The 19,120-nt window shown below is 37.3% G+C and overlaps 1 protein-coding gene across 2 annotated transcripts in view; it reads right to left on the bottom strand.

Annotated features, from left to right (window-relative positions):
• The window catches only part of SRC (SRC proto-oncogene, non-receptor tyrosine kinase), a 99,710-nt gene that overhangs the window by 28,958 nt on the left and 51,632 nt on the right, over positions 1–19,120 (bottom strand). Inside the window, exons 2-4 of one of the 2 annotated variants that reach the window (XM_087720387.1) lie at positions 13,188–13,433; positions 11,820–11,919; positions 7,339–7,356 (exon numbers count right to left, since the gene is read on the bottom strand). In XM_087720387.1, coding sequence (XP_087576513.1) covers positions 7,339–7,356; positions 11,820–11,919; positions 13,188–13,425 — 356 coding nt within the window. In that variant the 5' untranslated portion in view covers positions 13,426–13,433. The remainder of the gene's footprint in view (positions 1–7,338; positions 7,357–11,819; positions 11,920–13,187; positions 13,434–19,120) is intronic. The other variant, XM_087720388.1, reaches the window with a different exon arrangement.

Here is a 19,120-nt window from a genome sequence, read left to right as displayed (position 1 = left end):
ATTCCCTTCATATTAGAAACGGAGCAGATGTCCTCCCTCTGGTCATGGCATATCAATGTCTGTCTTATTTTCCCACAGGGAGAAACTAATTGTTATGCTTTTTATAAAAAGAAGAATTTTCTTCTAACATAATCTTTAGGGAGTATATCAAAAGATCAGAAACTTCTAAGAACAAGTGTGCAAGGTAACATCACGTAGGAGAAGGAGATATGGAAAAGATAAATGTACCTAAATGAACTGGCAAGGACTTGACTCAAAGCCCTTTTACATGTAATAGAGGTTAGATGCCTCTGAGTCAGTTACATTCTTTTTGAGCATAACCTACTTTGCAGGGTTTCCCTGAGGATAAAATGGATAGAATGAAAAGAAAAAAACATTCAACTTGTCTTGAGCTCTCACAGGAAGGATGGAGAGACACAAATGGGATAAATAAAATAAGTTTTGCAGAAGGTATAATCAAATCCATTAACTCACCCATCTCAGGAAATAGTATAGGAAGCAAAGACTCAATCAAATATTGGGGATATAATCAGATAATGCCTTCAAAACACAGGAAACCTTACAGCAAAAATTATAGCCTTGGCAAATACAATGATACCTTGGTACTCAACTGCTTTGAAACTCATTGTATTTTGTAGTCAACACATTTTGACGTGAACATTTTATCCCAGTACTCATCATTTGATTGATACTCGACATATAAGCTAGAATTTGTCAGTGTTGGCTACCTTGTGACTCACTACATTATTTCTTGTGGGAAAATTTTGTTTGGTACTCATCATTTTTGGTACTCATCACACCCCACAGAATCAATTAATGATGAGTACCAAGGTACTGTACTTCAAGCATTCTCACATAAAAGACAATAACTTTCTGGTTCTTCACACAGCCCCATTAGAGTTGTTGAGTTTCAAATATAGAAACATGGTTTCAGGAGAAGACTAGAAGTCCCTTGCTATTTAAAGCAACTTGAAGAGTTTATCCTTTTGAGATGACATTGCTTTGGACTTCTTTAATTCAGTAGAGGATGAATTTTGTCTTTCCCAAATCTTACTAGACCGTCTGAACTACACTTTCCAATATTTTCTACCAGCACTGGATTTCCACCTGCATTGGAATCTTACAGAATCACGGAACTTAATAAAATGAACTCAGGCACATATGCAGCTCTCACCACACTTACATTTCAGCTCAGAAAGATATTTGCAACAGAAAAAGTAGAATCACGAGGCATGAAATAATATATATTATATAGATGTGGTATGATTGCAGAAAAACTGCCTAGCTATCAAACATTTGCCACAATATGGTAATATTTTCAGATAAAAGTCTAAATGTTTAGATAGCCTCACTGACAAAAACATTTGAGATGATGTTTTGTCATAATGTATCAGTTATCACTTATAGACTATCAGGTGCTGTTCTAAGTTCTCCTTCTATTCCCTTTTATTTAAGCTAAATAACATGGAAGAAGAAAAAAAGAGCCGAAAAACAAATGAGGACATGGTAAGCAAAGGAAAATTCTAAGCCTCAGGAAACTCCCCAAATTTCAGCCACTCTAACATGACAGGAAAGTATTTCTTGGAAGACATTGTGACATGGAATAAATGTAAGGTAAAAGAGGAAGAGGAGAGGATGATAGAACTATCTTCAGCTTGTTTTAAACCCGTAATCTGCTTCCAGTCTAGTAACTACATAGAATGTGGAAAATGTCCTGCCAGTAACTACTTTTCCATCCATTTCAATGGAATGACTTAATAAGATGACATATGAATCTCTACTTTGAAACTAATTGGAGAATTCACATGGGCAGCTGGCTGTGGTTCGGCTTAACCTTTATTCTACTTTCTTAAGAATGAAGAAGCTAATTGGATGCCAATTCTTTTGAAACATGAATGTTCCTTCCAATAGAAGAAAATATATCTAGCTTAGGTTGGAACTGTGATGTTGTTGGTGCTCTTTGAGCTTGCTTGCTTGCTTGCTTTAGATGTTTTATTATCCCCCAAACCCCATAATCAGTTTGAGTAAGTGGGATGTTTACTTCTCTCTTTACACAGAGTAGCTTGCCATGAGCATATTCGTGGAGGTGTGGTTTGCTCCTTGGTGGATTTTGATTAGGGAATTATTTTCTGCTTGATTGTTTATTGGGTGTTAATCCCTGCTTATCTGGATGTTGGCTGCTGTAGAGGATATGTTGTGGTCTTTTTGTTTCCTTCTTAGCTTTTTTATTGTATTTTAATTGTGTGCAAATATGGTTTATCTGTCTGTTAGTGGCTGATTTGTCTAAATGTCAAACTTCCATGAATTCCCTAGTTTTTGCATTTAGCCCAGTCTAGGATGTTCACAGTTTCTCAGTTGAAACAGGGTTGAGTATATGAGTCTAAATCGGAAACCAAAAAGTTTTCTAAGTATATTCATTACACTAATAAGAACACAAATCAGCTCTCAAAATTGGGAAATATTAGCCTTGCCAAATTTCAAGAGGTTTTGAATGTCAACTTTTTAAAAAGCCAGGCACTAATTATAATAGAGGTATAATAAAGAATTGTTGCAATAACCCCTATGATAACAATTATTGTTTTTAAAAGAAACAAATATTATTATCTGTTATCAAATTATGTAATCACACCAATATTCAAGACACTTTAAAATGCTTTCCACCCCTTTGCCTACATCTGCTTAAGTCCTGGGGTTAACTATAACATAGTGATGAAATCTTGCTGCCAATGGAATGTGCTTTTTCTTTTGGAAATTTCCTCCCTCTGCAATACGTTGCTAGGCAGAAGGCCAAGAACCATAGCCATCCAAGAAATTGCAGTTCATTACTGCCACAATATCACTGTGAGAACCCAGCATTTATCCGCAGTTCCAACAGTGAAGTGATATTGGATACTGTCAATTATATGGCTTAAAATTCATTTCCCTCCTAGAGACTTCACAACAATGCCATTTAAAGGAAAACTCAGAATCTTGTGATGGCTGTTTTCTTCTCGGCATTATTTATATTAGCAGTAGTGTATCAACCGTATTTCATTACATTTAATCCAGGGGGGGGGAGGGAACACCACACAATTGCTTTGCAATTAAAAAAGTCTGTAAGAGTTTCCAGTAGAAACTGTTTTTCTTTTTCTTTTTAATAAAAGAAAATGAAGGCTTGGAAATGTAAGAATGATGTTTACATTCGAGGATTGAGACTGCAAAATGCAAGATTTGCCCAGTAGCTTGGCAAGGTTGGCTAACAAAAGCCAAATGGCTTCCATAGTTCACTTTTGAGGGATTCATCAATAGGAGGACAACTAAACTGAGACTGGTCAGCCATTTAATGTAAGACATCTTGTGTAACTTCCTGAGAGAGCAATAGAATCTACATCTCCTTTATGCCCATCTCAATGGTGCTTAAACTTAGTTACAATTTTGATTTAGAGTGTATGAATGGCATTTATAGGGAAGACCATTGACCCACATATGAAACATTTAATACAAAACCCAGAAACTTTTAATTCCCTACAGATATTTTCCATCGGAAGCTACAAAATATTCATATGTTGTTATGCAGAAACATCCGAAGTATCTCTAAAAACTGGAGAAAACAATAGTTGCTCACTGGTGTTAAAAACAAATCCTTTAAAAAAAACACAACTCTGCATGTTTTAACCATCTAACTGGGATCAACTAGTTTCTTCCACACTATGATATTATGTACACACTCATTGGAACTTTCTATTTGTTCTGACTTCATATGTTCCTGACCTGACTTCTTAATGAATTTGAACATTCCTCTTAAGTTCATATGAACCTTCAGAACTGAAGAAGCTTCTTGGATGAGAAGTGGAACTTTTTCAAAGAAAAAAAACCTAAGAAAGTCCGGTTGCATTTTGGAAAAAGCATCAATCATAACTTGGATGATTGACAATCTCCATAGACATTCACCTTTTCCAACTAGGGTAAGCATGAAATATTCAGAACTTTATTTTATTTGCAGCATCCTATGCATGTTGCCATAGGATTTTTTTTAAAAAAAATTCCTGATATATTACTATTTTAGAGTAGTAATGCTGCAAGAGAAACTTGATCTGTGAACTTGTTTTGACCTTGACATTGTCGGCTATTAAAATGTTTTTCTTCAATCTTAAGAAATATCATAATAAAAAAGCAAAAAAAAGAAGGCCAAGGCCACATGAAGATGGGACAATCAGCATATTTTCTGAATTAAAAAAAAACTTTGTGTGTGTGTGTGTGTGTGTGTGTGTGTGTGTGTGTAGGCAGTATTTTTTCCCTTCTGGTATGTACTACATGGCTGTACACCAAATTTATAGATAGAAGGCATGCAGCTGGGTCAGTGGGAAGAATCTCAAAAGATGAAAAAAGCAGGTGTTTGTCAGAAAAAAGATTAGCCACTAATATTTTCATTCCTGTGTGTGTGTGTATGTATGTGTGTGTGTATGTGTGTGTGCAAAAATAGCACTTTTTATTTGGCTTCTTTTTAACCAATTACTTGGTTACAGAGCATGCAGATGTTTATAGCACCAAATAAGGAAGTAAAAATAGGAAAGGGGCAAATGAAATTGTATAGTATGTAACACAGACTTGGAAGTGTTTTCATCTTGGTGGTCTTTGCTTAGTTAGCTCAAATAACGACGCAAGAAGGATGCTCCTTTTCCCTTCTCTCACTGACATAAAGGCAGACCTCAAGTTACCACTGTAATGCTCATTACAGTCATATGTTGTGATAGATGTCATTCAGGTCACCCAAATGATCAACCTGATTGTGTCATTTTTGTGGTGGTCTTTAAGCAACCACCATGGTCATTAAGCAAATGGTGCAGGCATTAAGCGAACCCATGGTTTGCTATGGGCCGGTTTTGCCAAAAAACAAAAGTAAATGCTGGATTTTGACAAAACGTCATAAAACACACTGTGGGATGCTACAAGTGGTCATAAATGCATGCTAGTCATGTGAACACCAGAGGGACAGTCATTGGAATTTCAAATCTGGGTCATAAGTAACCCCCAGAGAGGTCCATTGTAACTTTGGATGGTTGCTAAGGCGACTGGCTGTAAGACAAGGACTACCTGTACCTCAAAACCCAACCCACAGGTTCTAATCCATCCCATCAACATTGCTGAACAGTGCACTCATTCAGAGAGGGAACCTAGCAACGCAGTCAGGAAAGCAGATGCAGCAGCCGCATGGTGCTTCTTGAGCCAAGCCATGCCATTCAGACTACAGAGACAGGAGCAAGCATTGCTTTTTCCAAATGCAACTTATAGAGGTCACCTACATAGCAAAAAAGGAGTGTAGTTCAGCCCTTATAACTTATTGAGTAGGGAATTTCGATGCAGCCATTCCTTATGCCAGAAAAACAAAATGTTTTCACTTTGAAAAATAATAACAACACAGTAGAGTAATGCAGAATCTGTTTTATCTGTAGAGGAACCAAGGAATTAAAATCACAGAAATGCCAACGCTCCTTTAGTAAAAAAAAAAAAAAACAATATTCAAGTTCTTCTGATGTTTCTTGTGTATAATTGGAGGGAAGTACAGAAAACCCCAGACCCCAGTTTTATCAGTGGCTGGGGGGGAAAAACTTGGAAATGAAAAATGTTTTACTCATGTTTTAACTGAAGGAGTTAAATGATAACACAATCATGCTGTGAAATAAATTAACAATGATACAATGAAAAACTGATATAGCTATGAATTGAATACTTTAGATTTTTTTGCTCTAAAAAGGATAAGGATAATAATGATTTTATGTATACTTGATAGAGGATTGGTAATATAATGTATAACATTAAGAACATATTACAATGATATCTTGTTGTTGATAATTTTAATAAGGGAATAATTGAAAATTGGTATATATATGTAGCTACTATTTAGAATATTTTGTTGAAAAATGAAGGAACAAGATTTCTGTTTGAATGTATGATGTACAAGGATAATAATGAACATAAGCATATCTGATAGTTGATTGGTGGAATTATGCATAATTGAAAATAGTGATATACAAATATAAATGGTTGGTAAAAAAAAATTTTCTATCACATGGGGATTATATAAAGGTATACTGTTATCAAATAGACAATCAAGAATGTAAGGGAATCATGATTTACTGGGAAAAAAATAATACTAATTGTAACTGAACATATACTGTACAATGAAAGTGAGGTATTTAGCTATACTAGATGTAAAATCTGAGATGGTAAATGTTATTCGAGAATATGGATGTTAAAACACCTGTAACCAAACGACATGCTGTATGTGATGATGTTTGTTGTTGTTGTTTTCTTTGGGTTTTTTTAATTGTTGTGTGAATGTGTTGTCTATGTAATAAAAATAAAAATCTATATTAAAAAAAAATAAAACCCCAGACCCCACCTCTATTTTACTTACACACACACACACACACACACATACGGAGGAGGAAAGATCATTACTATATCTATATCCATATCAGTTTTCATCTTTGATGTAAATTATTGAACCGATTCAATCTTTGTGGGACTACTTCCATTCATGGCTGAAAAAAATGTCTGCTTGCTATGTTAGAAGTGTACAAACACGCAAACAGTCTAGAACCGTGATTGCGAACCTACGTCTTCCCCTTCACCCCCTTTTTTGTCCCAGGAGGCTTCAGGGAGGCGTGCTAGGCCCAAAACAGGGTGCAAGGGAGTCACATGCACATGTAGGGGGGGGCATCACACATGCATTCACAGGGAGGCGGGGAGAGCACAGGGGTGTCGCACGCAGAATGCATTACGGGTGTGGAAAAATGCGCACGCGCTATCACACATGCTTGTGTATTTTTGGCACGTGACAACAAAAAGGTAAGCCATCACTGGTCTATAATATATTAATCCATTCACTTAGAAATTGACAGGTCCAATTTTGTGTATTTCCTTTCATTAAACTACATGAAAAATTATATGGTACTACACTAAACCCCTTGGCTTGCAGAGGAATGTTCAACACTGTTTGTTTATGTGATGTGAAACCCAGTTTTGTTTCCCCACTCTTAAAATATTTAAGTTGATGCTCATGATTTCTCTCAATTACCACATATTCACCACATTCTTGTTTGAAACTATAAGAATACCTGAAGGCCAACGCCCATGGGGAACAGGGTTTCAAAAATGCATAATTTGTTGAAATGCAAGAAGAAAGAACTCATAAAACCAATATTGCATAAAAATAAAAGGCCAGGATTTACGCATAATTTACAAAATTAAGCATCTGAAACAGTCCTGAGCATTCAATCCTTTTTCCATACTGCAGACATGAAAAAATTGGTTGGTGCTCCCCCCGCCCCCAAATATATAAAAAAAGATACACACCTGACATCCACTTTTCGCCTAAATGAAAGCATGAGGAACAGGATAAAAGAGAATGAAAGACAAACAGACAGAGCTTAGATTAGATTAGAAGAAGTGCAGTTTTAGAACAGTATTGAAAGTGAGAACAGTAGATTTGACAGATCATTTCCCTTTTCTTTAGTAGAAACAAGGCATTTCATAGTGAACATCTCCTTCCCACCCACTGTCGATGCAGATCTAGAAAGTTTAGAAATTGCTTCCTTCAGGAAGAAACAGCTTCATCCCAATTTCACAGTGGCAATCCAGAAAAAAAAAAACAGAAAAGTAGGAGAACATAACATACGTGTGAAACAATGTTTATGTGCAACTGGCTGCCAATATTGATGGGCTTTCTATACAGGATGACCTGTCTCCATGGTACAAAGTGGAACTTTGTTTATATTGGTTTTTTTTTACAGTAGAATCATGACATCTCAAAATAGGAGAGGATGCTTCAACTGAGGTACAAGAATTCAATATATTTGTTTAATAACGGAAAACATGGAGGATTTATTGGCAACTCTACAGATGTCCTGAAGGGAGGGGCAAAGCATTATGTCCAAGATTTTAAAGTGGTTGTACTTCTTGTGAAACGAGCTATAATTTTTCACGGAATAGGTTTATTCTATATTACTTAGGGACGCAGTGGCTCAGTGGCTAAGACCTTGAGCAGAAAGGTTGGCAGTTCAAATCTCTAGTGTCGCATAACGGAGTGAGTTCCCGTTATTTGTCCCAGCTTCGAAAACATGTAAAAATGCAAGTAGAAAAATAGGGACCACTTGGTGGGAAGGTAACAGCATTCCGTGTGCCTTCAGCGTTTTAGTCATGCCCGCCACATGACCACGGACATGTCTTTGGATAGCGCTGGCTCTTCAGCTTTGAAACCAAAATGAGCACTGTCCCCTAGAGTCGGGAATGACTAGCACATGTGTGCGAGGGGAACCTTTACCTATATTGTTTCACTTAGCCTGATTCAGGTCTGGAGACTATAGTTGTTGAAGCCTAAACTGAGCTGTTTTACAGTTATTGTAAGACTGTCTGAGACTCTTCTCATGCAGATCTTAATGACACATCTAGCATTCTTTGTCTAGCTGGATATTACAGTTGTAGCCAAAGGAAGAAACAATTGTTTCCTGGGCCTGATGAAAGACATAAAATTTGAGTCCACGTCAGAGTCCCTAGGGAGTGGGCGGCATACAAGTCTTATTAAAGTTGCAAAGTCTTATTAAAGTGGTGAGATCCAGCCAGTTTGCACCACATCGGGATAACCGGTTGTTAATTTTCTCAGCAGTTTGGTGAATTAGTTGTTGGAAGAAATATTTAGGGCAGAGAACCGGTTGTTAAATTATTTGAATCCCACCAGTCCAGGTTCAGACTGATGGGAGGAAAGCCATGTCTCTCACCTTGAAGCAGACTTCTGATAATCACTGCTTTCTTTCTCACCTTTGCGAATGAGAGGTAAAGCTCCCTTTTAGTCCTTAGTCTCAATATATCATTCAGGCCCTCTCCAAATACTTTGCCACTACTGAATGGACCTGTTAGAAGGACTGACTTGGATTCTGAGTCCATGTTGCAGTGTCTCAAAGAAAGTTTTCCCCTTATGGCCATATTGCCTCTGGCTGAAAAATGGATTTTATCCAGGTTAGTCTCCATAATGAAAGAGACAGACCCGACTATGTGTCCCTATTTATGACCTCTGCGGGGTAAGCAAGATTAAGAGTTTGGTCCATAATATAGAGGCCATAAACTAGATTAATGCTATAGCTCATCTGGCCTTACAAAATCTAAATTTTTATGTCCCCCCCCTGGATTCTCCCCATCTTTATTTACATTTATTTACATGTAATGAATCATTTATTTATCATATTTCCTAACCATCCATCTCCTTCAAAGTTGGCCTCGAGGTCAGAGTTGCCATAGGAGTGGACATCACTATGGGAGTGTTAGGAAAGTCTATAACCATCTATGGGAAGTTATGGAACATGCCTTCTTTTTTTCATTTCACTTTCACCAGGAGACCTCCATCAACCCATGGATTGTGTCTGTTTTGCAGCCACCCTTGATGGAGGTCTCCTGGTGAAAGTGAAATGAAGAAAGAAGGCATGTGAATGTACCATTGGAGGCCTCTCTCCTCCCTTATTTCCAGTGCAAGGGAATTCCTGATTTAATCCACAAGCTGTTGAACATGAACTTGTTTGCCATGTAGTTTGTAACATGGAGCCTTAAAGAAAATATGTAAATAAAAATGGCACAGAAAGGAAGTAAAAAGAGAATATTGGTACAGCTGAAGCAATGCTGGTTCAAAACTGAGATGGAGCTATTCCCTTTCACATGAAACAATATTGGAATTTTCAAGGCCTACCTCCAGAAAAAAAGTGGGTAATATTAACAATGGAATGCTCCAGCTTCACATAGCACATAGTCCTTGACTTACAACTATAACTGAGACCAGTATGACCATTGGTAAGCAAAGTGGTCACTAAGTGAATCATGACTGATTTTACAACATTTTTGCCATGGAAGTTAAATGAATCACCACAGTCGTTAAGTAAATCACAGGGTCATTAAGCAAATTCTTCATCCCACATTGACTTTGCTCGTTGGAAACTGATTAGAAAGATCACAAATGGTGATCATGTAACCCCAGGAGGCTGCAACTGTCACAAGTAAATGCCCCAATAAATAAATTAAATAGTAGTACAATAAAAGAACAGTTTCCATTTGAGGGGGAGGAGTGGTATTAACATAATTAATCTTAATTGTTTGTCCTGCTTTGAAGACAGTGAGGTTTGTCTGTTTAGCTTAGGATGAAGTCCAAACTAAAAGTTTGTTTCTTGCATCTGAAGGTCAGTCTGGTGAATGGGAGTGATAAAGTAACAAACATAAATCTTATGTACAATACTCCCTTAATAGATCTGAAAAAGGCTCCCTAAGGTTGTATCTTTAGGAATCACTGTGTATCTACACAGTTACAAAATAATAGTGAATCTAAAGCTTAAAAGAATTTTGTGAAACTGATTTGGTGGTTATGAAATGGAAAATACACACATTCAAATCTGCTTAGGTCAAGGGACACATATAATAACATAGGATAGCAAAAACTGTTTCAAAATTTTAAAGTTGGAGGGAGCATATGGGCCATTTCTATTCTTCCATTCAGTGTGCTAATTGAAATTAAAACATTCCCACTAAATATCCGGCCAAGTTTTGCTTAAAGCTGTTCACTAAATGAGAATTCACTGCCTACCTTAGTTCTCCCATTCTTTAGCTTCATTCCTTCTTAATTCAGTGCTACTAATCATCTTCATACAATAATAACAAACCAAACATCCAATCTGTTATTGGTAAACTTACTGATAAACTTTGGCTATTAACTAATATCCTAGTAACTCCCAATATGGGCATTGTGGAAAGAACTGCAACACAGCACTTAAAACAGAGAAGTATAACACTGGCTACAATGCTCTCTTTACAAGAGAGAAGGAAAAAAGGGAATTAATTAACCTATTGTCTTTTATAAACATCTCTTGTTGTTCAAAGTAACTTTAAGAAAGAAAGGCGGAAGGCTTCAAGCAGATGTTCAGATAGGTTACAAAGGCAGATGAAATGTTTAGACAGGGGAATAATGAATGAGAAATATTTCCAACAAGGAACCAGAAGGAGGGACCAACATCTGCCCTGAAAAGTCTGTATCTACCTGTTCAATTAAATAGCAAATGATACCAGTAATTGGTCATAACATGTTTTAAATAAACTGTATCCTCTTCAGTTTTTATCCTGCCTATCTTCATGGTGATTTTAGGTCAGCCTTCACCAACTTGGCACTTTCCAAATACTATCAGACTACAAGCCCAGAAATCTGTTTAATTGTAAAGTGTTGAGCATGACAGTTCCAGCATACTTTATAGTATACCAGCTGCATGTGGCAATGCCCATTCTTTTAATTTGACTACATTTGTTTTTAGTTTTTTTTAAGTATCTAGAGAGAATACTCCTTAGAACGTTTTTTTTTTCTGTGTTAAAATGTCTATTAGCATAAATTGGGATGGACAACCTGTCTCTTTCCAAATCATCCAGTTATAATTCTCAGCATCTCTCACCCTGGACCAGGAAGACTAAGACTGTAGTTAGCAGCATCAGAAGATATATAGATGATCCACCATTTTTAAAAAATCTCCAGTTGCTGAATTCCAGATGAATTTAAGCTGGATAACAAAAAGTTAACTCAGCAAGATCTATTACAAAGATTACCAATTCCAATGGATTTGAAAATTGCTTCAGAAACTATCTTAGAATTGCTTTCTTTTTAACACCCATGCTGTAGATTACAATAAATACTTCCAACATAATATTTTAGAGAGAAAGAAGCTTTACATTTGAACCACTGTGGCATTTCAGTAAAAAAATCTGGCTCAACACCTGTATCAAATACAAAAGTTCTTATAGTGACAAAAAGTACTTACGTGTTGTTGAGGATTTGGAGGCGTTCTCCTTTTTTGAAAGAAAGATCTGATTCTGTCCGTGATTCATAATCATAGAGAGCCACAAATGTTGTGACTCCACCTGGAACAACATACATTCACACAATAAACACAAGAAATTAATCAGCATTGTTACTGTATTATGAAAGGATATGTAGTGAATATATTCAATCTTTTTTTGAAAGTTTAATAAACTGTTTAACTGTTTAATAAATTTATAGGCCACCCAATCCTGAAGGACTCCGAAAAATGCTCCGGAAAGCATCTCAGTACATTCAGCTCTATCTGTACAGGGACCATTTCTGTGTATTTGATAACCCTTCTTTTCTAGATAATAAAACATATAGATATTCATGAGCAAATGGAACATTCTGTTTCTTCTTCCAACGTAGTCGTTATTCAATAAGAATTTTTGGCAATGGTTTAAATATTGTATGTAATTCTGATGTCTTCACAATTTTATATTATAGACTCATAAGACTAGAAAGGACCTTGAAGGTTTTCTAGACCAAATTCTTGTCCAGGGCGAGCTCTAGTAATGGAGCAGGAGAGGAGCTTAACAGGAGATGAGCTTAACAGCTCTTCTGGTCAAGAAAATGCTCCTTATTTTGAGTTTGGAACTTCAAATCATTGGAGATATGGAAGATATGCAAGCACAAAAATTAAAAACATGTGGTTGGCTATATTTGCACAACACACTGAATGAAGAGATTGGCCTCATATTAAATCAGTATCTTGGCTACCTAATATCTCAGTGAACTGTGCTAATGCAGTCATTATGTAATATGTATCCAGGCTGTGTGCGTAATTTATAATTTACTATTGCACGAAAGCTTAGAAACTGGGTTAATTGAAGAAACCGTGGGGAAGCCTTGAAAGTGCTCTTCACTTTAATTCAGCCATCAACAAAGAAACCCTTTGATGCAGTTCCACAAAATGAACATCGTTCTTCTTCCAGACACTAGAGTAGATCCAGTGCACTACTGTACATCGAAACAGCTGCTTCACTGGTTTCAATTGTCCTCTGTTCATGCTGGCATCTGCACAGAAGACATTTCCACCAAAACAGGGAAAAGAGAATGGGTTTGCCACAACGTTTCAGTTGGAGGCAGTAAGGAAGCGCATCTTGGCCCCTCCCCCTGACTCCCATGATATAGTCTTGCTTTATCTGATATAACCGAGCCACAAATTGTGTTGGCTTGCCCAGCCCTAATAAGCAAATTGTGTGAACTTTTGATCACTGCATCCTCTTAATCCTAATCCTCAGTTTTAGACATAAAAGAAATATATTTCAGGTAACCAAAATAGTTCTCATTTAAAAGTTCCTCCTGTGACAGAAAACATACTGACCAGCTAAAGCGCCACAGCGCTGAGGAGAAGTGACCATATCTGATGTATTTGATCCCCCAAAGAGCTTTGGTTCTGTAGCTGTATTTCCAAATAACCGACTAGGGGTACGATGAGTTTCTGGAACAGTGTTCTTGCTGGGAGTTTGAGAGGTAGAGCAGCTGCCATGTATATTTTCTGTGGAGTCAAAACTGCGTCTCCGTTGGCTAGGGTCTTTGGGTTTACTTTTACTGCTCCCCATGGTCCAAGCTGCAAGAGAAGAAGACAGCAAAGGCAATATTATATTTTTTGCTATGGATGGTAGGTTCTTCAATTCTGGAAGACGCAACAGGTTTTCTGACTTGTTGGATGATCAGGTCAAAAATTAAGCCATTAGGATGAAGTGGCTGCTTTAAAGGAACCATACTCTGTTCTGGCAATTATTTGTTCAGAGCAACCTGAATAGACATGGGAAAACTTTTATTCTGGTTACTGTCTCTAGCTTTGGACTTATTGCTTAGCCTCAAAACACAAAAGCAGAAGCTACCTGTTATTCCATGAATAGATCCTTACAAAGGCTGACTGAAATAACCAGGTCCTCCTTGATTTTCTAGGCTTTAATTTCAGCTCCAATAGTAAAGAAAAGGGTTTCAAGGGCAAGAAGAAGGAACTTAAATCTTCCTTTGGATTTTCAAAACTTGGCCAGCATAATCATACGGTCCATTTAGCTTCATAATCTATATATGCCCTAAAGCTCAGCTGCTCTGGATAAAAGCTTAAAGTAGGTTCAGGCTTAGGCCTGACTGAGCATATTATTCAAAGCATCTTTCCCAGAGGGTTGTTGCTGAACCACATTTGCCTATGTAGTACTGTAACAAGGGGTGAGTTCGACCTCTTCCTGACATGTTTTCAAGGATTTTGGTTGAAATATACACAGTAACAAAAAGAACAGTGCTGTAATTGTCACATCGGTTCCGCCAAAGAACAAAAGACAAGAATTATGCCCTCGTCCCAAGGTAGCAGCAAATTAAATCAAACATATTGTCCCAAACCACATCATAATATCTAAGGCCACAAATCAAATAAGAGCTATACCTTTTCTAATGATGCAAGAATGAACATCACCAAGAAATCATGTCCATTTTTCATTGTGTTTTATATGTATGTATGTATGTATGTGCGTGCGTATGTATGTGTATGTGTGTATGTATGTATGTATGTATGTATGTATGTATGTATGTATGTATGTATGTATGTATATAGGCTTTGAAGACATCCCTAAGCATTTTGAGTAGTGTCCTAATTCATAGGCTGAGTTCAAACATCAACCAAGCCATTCCGAGGCTTGTTTGTTTGTTTCTACTTGGCTTAGCATGATGATTGAACCTATACATAATCTTTTGCAAATTGCAGATTGCATGGTTGGAATGTAATGTGAGAAGCAAACCAATTGGTTTATTGAACAAACCATAGTTAAATAAACAATAACATAAAACAAAGTCATACATTCAGTCATACACTTTTGAGATGAAGGATTGACAAAGATGATAAAAACAACATGCAATCTATACCCCATTATTCCAACAGATGGTTTTGGTGGAGGAACCTTCATGTGGAGGGGACATTGTACACAAGGATCCTTTAGTTCTTTTATTAAAGACTCCTTCCCAATCACACAAGAATTTCCATGCTAACAACTGCCCTAAATATACGTTGTGCATTTCTGATCCTGTTTCTCTATCTTTTTGTGTTGGCTAAGTATGCACAACACACTTAACTAGGGCACTGAAATTTCTAGATTTACATAATACATTGAATCATTGCCTAATCAAAGTCCTGGATTTGCACATCAGGCTAAGCCACACACATAATAAGATTCAAGTTAAACAAGCTTAGTTATAGTATACTGAAGAATTAAATCACTAGGCTTTTTGCTGATCTGATTAAGCATGGTTCTGTGAATGCAGCCATTCTAGGTTCTTTAGTTTATATATTCCAAGGTATATGCTTTAAAAGCACTTTTAAAATCTGTCTTCCCTTTGTTTAATGACCTTGCAATTGATTTCACACCTGGTTTGCTGGTGATGTGAATCAAACATGAATGTTTGACTGGAGAGGAGGATTCCTCTTCTCCTTGTGCTTGCCTGTTTTTAAACAAAGTGAGATGAAGTGCTTTTGAAAGTAGCCTGCTATCTCAAAGTCTCCTTTCTCACTGATTTGACATGGCATAATAATGGAGCCTTTCCTGCAGCTGATTTTACTAATGAGGACAAGTCCAAACTGGTAGTCTTCAAAGGGAAGGGCTGCAAAAGGACAAGATGACTATTGCAATGAGTTAGATGTTTTCTGCCCTAATAGTAAGGCCTTCAGTATGAACTCTATATTAAAAAAAAAACATGGGCAATATTGTATTATTTTAACTGCATTTACAAGCAAGCAATAATGGGATTTGTTTAGTAAACCTAGCCATTGTTGGAAGAATCAGTAATATGGCATTACATTTTACCTCTAGCTAAATATTAAGAGAAATTAAATGACTCCACCCTGCACTTTCTGTGGTGAATCCCTAGTTTTGGTCAGGCATTAATGTGTCCCCACAGCACTTGATGAATGCCTGAAAGGGTGGAATGTTTTGTAAAATAGCCTCCCCTATGTCATTTCATTCATTCATCTTTATAACGGAATATTATAGACTAACGAGGAACATTGGTTTAACTCCTAGAAAATTTCCAATTTGCTGTCTAGATTTAGGACATCAGTGAGCGTTATCAGTAATTAGTCATGTAACTCTCTTTCCCCAAAAGCTGGACTCTATTCAACTCCCAAATTCTATAAAAATGAGAATTGTTCAGATAAGGAGAAAACAAGTAAATATTAAGTTCTATATTTCAGATGACTGCTAAAAAATAGAATCCTTTCACTCCCTCCTCACTCCCGCTGCGATTCTGTCAGAACTAATCCTTTCATCCTCCCCATCCTCCAATGAAGCTTCTTGGATGAGAAGTTAATTGTCTTCAGGAAAAAAAGTCCAGTGGCCTTTTGAAAAAGCACCTTTTAGACAATCATGACCTGGATGACTGAGAATCTTCCTTGATATAAATGTAGGACTGCAATCAGAGTCTGATTAGATAGATTTTTCAGTGGGCTTCAGAATCAAACAAATTTGTAACTATGACTGCATTTATTTCTTCCTGTTGCTCTCAGCCCCAAGCCTCTAATCATTTACTTCTTGGAGTTGTTGTAAAGCTTGCTTCCAGTCCTCCTCAAGGTATTTTTAGCACTTTATCTTTTTGTTAATTGTGCACTTTGCCATTCAAGTGATACTTTAACTGTGTTCCGAAGTTGTGAAGATATTTTAAACATAACGAAAATGAGCAAAGCTCTGTTTAAAGCAGTATACAAATTATGTTAGTGAAAAGGAATAATTCATGTAGGATCCAATCTGGGTCGGTCACAGGGACCAGAGGTTTAGTCTTCTAAGCTTTCAGACTCATGCTGGAGCGCATCCTCAGGGAACTTCTCTCTCGTCAGAATGTGTGATTTGAATTATTTATCTGTAGTATTTATGTGCTGCCTCGTTGTGAATGGCATTTAGTTTTTGATTGGGGTGTGTTGATGGCCTGTTATTAAGTTGCTTTTTCCTTGTTCTCCAAATCCTTGGCTCCTAAGTACTTGATAAGCTGGTAGTAAACCAGAACTCCTGTTGACTGACAAGGGGCCTGATTCCCAGACTTCAATCATTTCCCTGGCTATTTTTGTACCTTCTCGGCCAACAATCTTAATAGCTGTGAAATGGAATGTATGTCCTTGTTCATTGCAATGTGAGGCTACCAACGAGTTCTCATCTGAACACTTGTATTCTTACAATCTATGGGCTTCCTCCCCATCTGTCCTACAATGCCACAGGAACAATCCATGCAGGGGAGCTGATAGATTCAGAAAGTTCAGAATCCTAAACCTCTGATCTTGCACCAATCAAGATTGGATCTTCAGCATTATCCTGTGTCATATACATATTTGCCTTCATTCAGAACAATTTATCCCTAATGCTGCTATAAGCAATATCCAATATTTCCTAACAGATTATCCTGATGGACTCCTCCTTCTCGACCTTCCATCAATGACAGCATCAATAAATGTTTACTGTATGTGTTCTCTCTCTCTCTCTCTCTCTCTCTCTCTCTCTCTCTCTCTCTCTCTCTCTCTCTCTCTCTCTCTCTCTCTCTCTCTCTCTCTCTCTCTCTCTCTCTCTCTCTCTCTCTCTCTGTGTATGTGTGTGTGTGAATAACAGAAGACTTTCCAATTTCTGACTATGAAAATAGGATTATAGAAGTATCATATTTTGAGATCTCTTCCTTGGAAAAATAATGCAAAACAACTATCCTTGGAAGAAGACATGCACAACAAAATAAATCTAGGAAAGTCGTAACAATGCCAACTTTCTTCAATGCCTCTTTCATCAGTTTTAAAACAGTTGCCAATTCTCTCTTAAAAGACCATGTTAACACTAGAGCTAGAATTAAAGGATAGAGCATAAGCTCCTTACATATACACACCACATTTGTAAATCACTGACAGAATGAGGAGGAGGAGGAGGCTGACTGCTTTTGTGACCTTTCATGCATGAAGAAGGGACAATTCTCCGCTCCACTTCTCTAAGTCAGTAGGACAAGAAAAGGAGGTGAAGGTTGTTAGTAGCCCATGGCTATCAACCCAGTTTATGCAGCAAAGTCTTTGATAAAGAAATAATGCCATTTTATCTAGAACCCACAAGGTCATCCTGACAGGGAGAAATAAAAAAGGAAATCTAGTGAAGCCAGCGTTTTTAATGTGGGGGGTAAAATTTGTCCTTTAATTCTTGCACAAAATTGTGCCCTACAAAGAATCAGAGTTGAAAAGACTCCTTAAGCACATTCATTCTTGATAAGCCCACAAGATGAAGAATAAGGTAGATCTTCTGCCTTAATTTTTTTTTATAGACTCTCCCAAAGCTTTTGACTGGCTGCTGTTGGGAAAAGAAAATAGGCATAATTGCCTGGGTGTTAACTTGCCACAGAATTCCCCTCCCCCACTGTGTGTTTTACTAGTTACATTCCTCACAGTTGTGTCTTTTATAAGAGTTAGTGAAAGCACTATAGCTCTTAAAGTAGCTATATACCTGTGATGGAGAACCTATCGCACACATGCCCAAAATGGCCTGGCACGCGTGGCATTGCTTTTTTGTTTTCTAGGCTTCTGGCATGCATGTGCGTGTGTTGATCAGCTGTCCTTCACGTGCGCAACAATGCCAAAACCCAGTGTGCGCATGCGTGCCAGCCAGCTGCTTGTTGGGTGCACATGTGTGTTAGAACCCAGAAGTTTGGATTTTCCGGAGCGAGATCCCAACAAGTCTGTGTGTGCATGAGCGATGTTTCCGCGCAACCTTTTCAGCACTCAGTGTCAAAAAGGTTCGCCATCACTGCTATATACAGTATTAAAGGAAGAGGAACTCAAGTATTTAAGCTTTATTTGTTTATTTAGGTGGGTGTAGAGGTGGTAGGTCCTGCTGTATTTGAAAGAAATCATTTTATTTGATATGGATTTGTCACTAGGAGGTTAGCTCTGACAATCATTATGAGCAGTTAGCTATTTCTAATTAAAACAACATTTTTCCATGTAAGCAATTGTCTTCCTTGAATTCCTCCCGCCTTCCAAACACACAAACATTTACCCACTTCATGGGGAAACCAGAGGAGAGAGTCAATAAAATCAGCACACTTTTTGAAACTGCAATCAACAACAGGGTTATAAATTAGAAAGATTTGATTTGAATCTTTCCTCTGGCTATGTTATTTTAAACATAAAACCATGTCATTATTTGTTTCAGTTCCTCTGCAGTTAAACACTGCAATTATGACTCTTTTTAGTCTGTTTCTTTTCACCAACACCCAGGAGAAATGAGAAAAGAATTAAAATGG

The sequence above is a fragment of the Thamnophis sirtalis genome, unplaced genomic scaffold, assembly GCF_051295495.1.
Source record: "Thamnophis sirtalis isolate CommonGarterSnake01/CBP01778 unplaced genomic scaffold, rThaSir2_p1.2 scaffold_7, whole genome shotgun sequence".
Lineage (NCBI taxonomy): Eukaryota > Metazoa > Chordata > Lepidosauria > Squamata > Natricidae > Thamnophis > Thamnophis sirtalis.
This window is presented reverse-complemented; position numbering and strand designations above follow the sequence as displayed.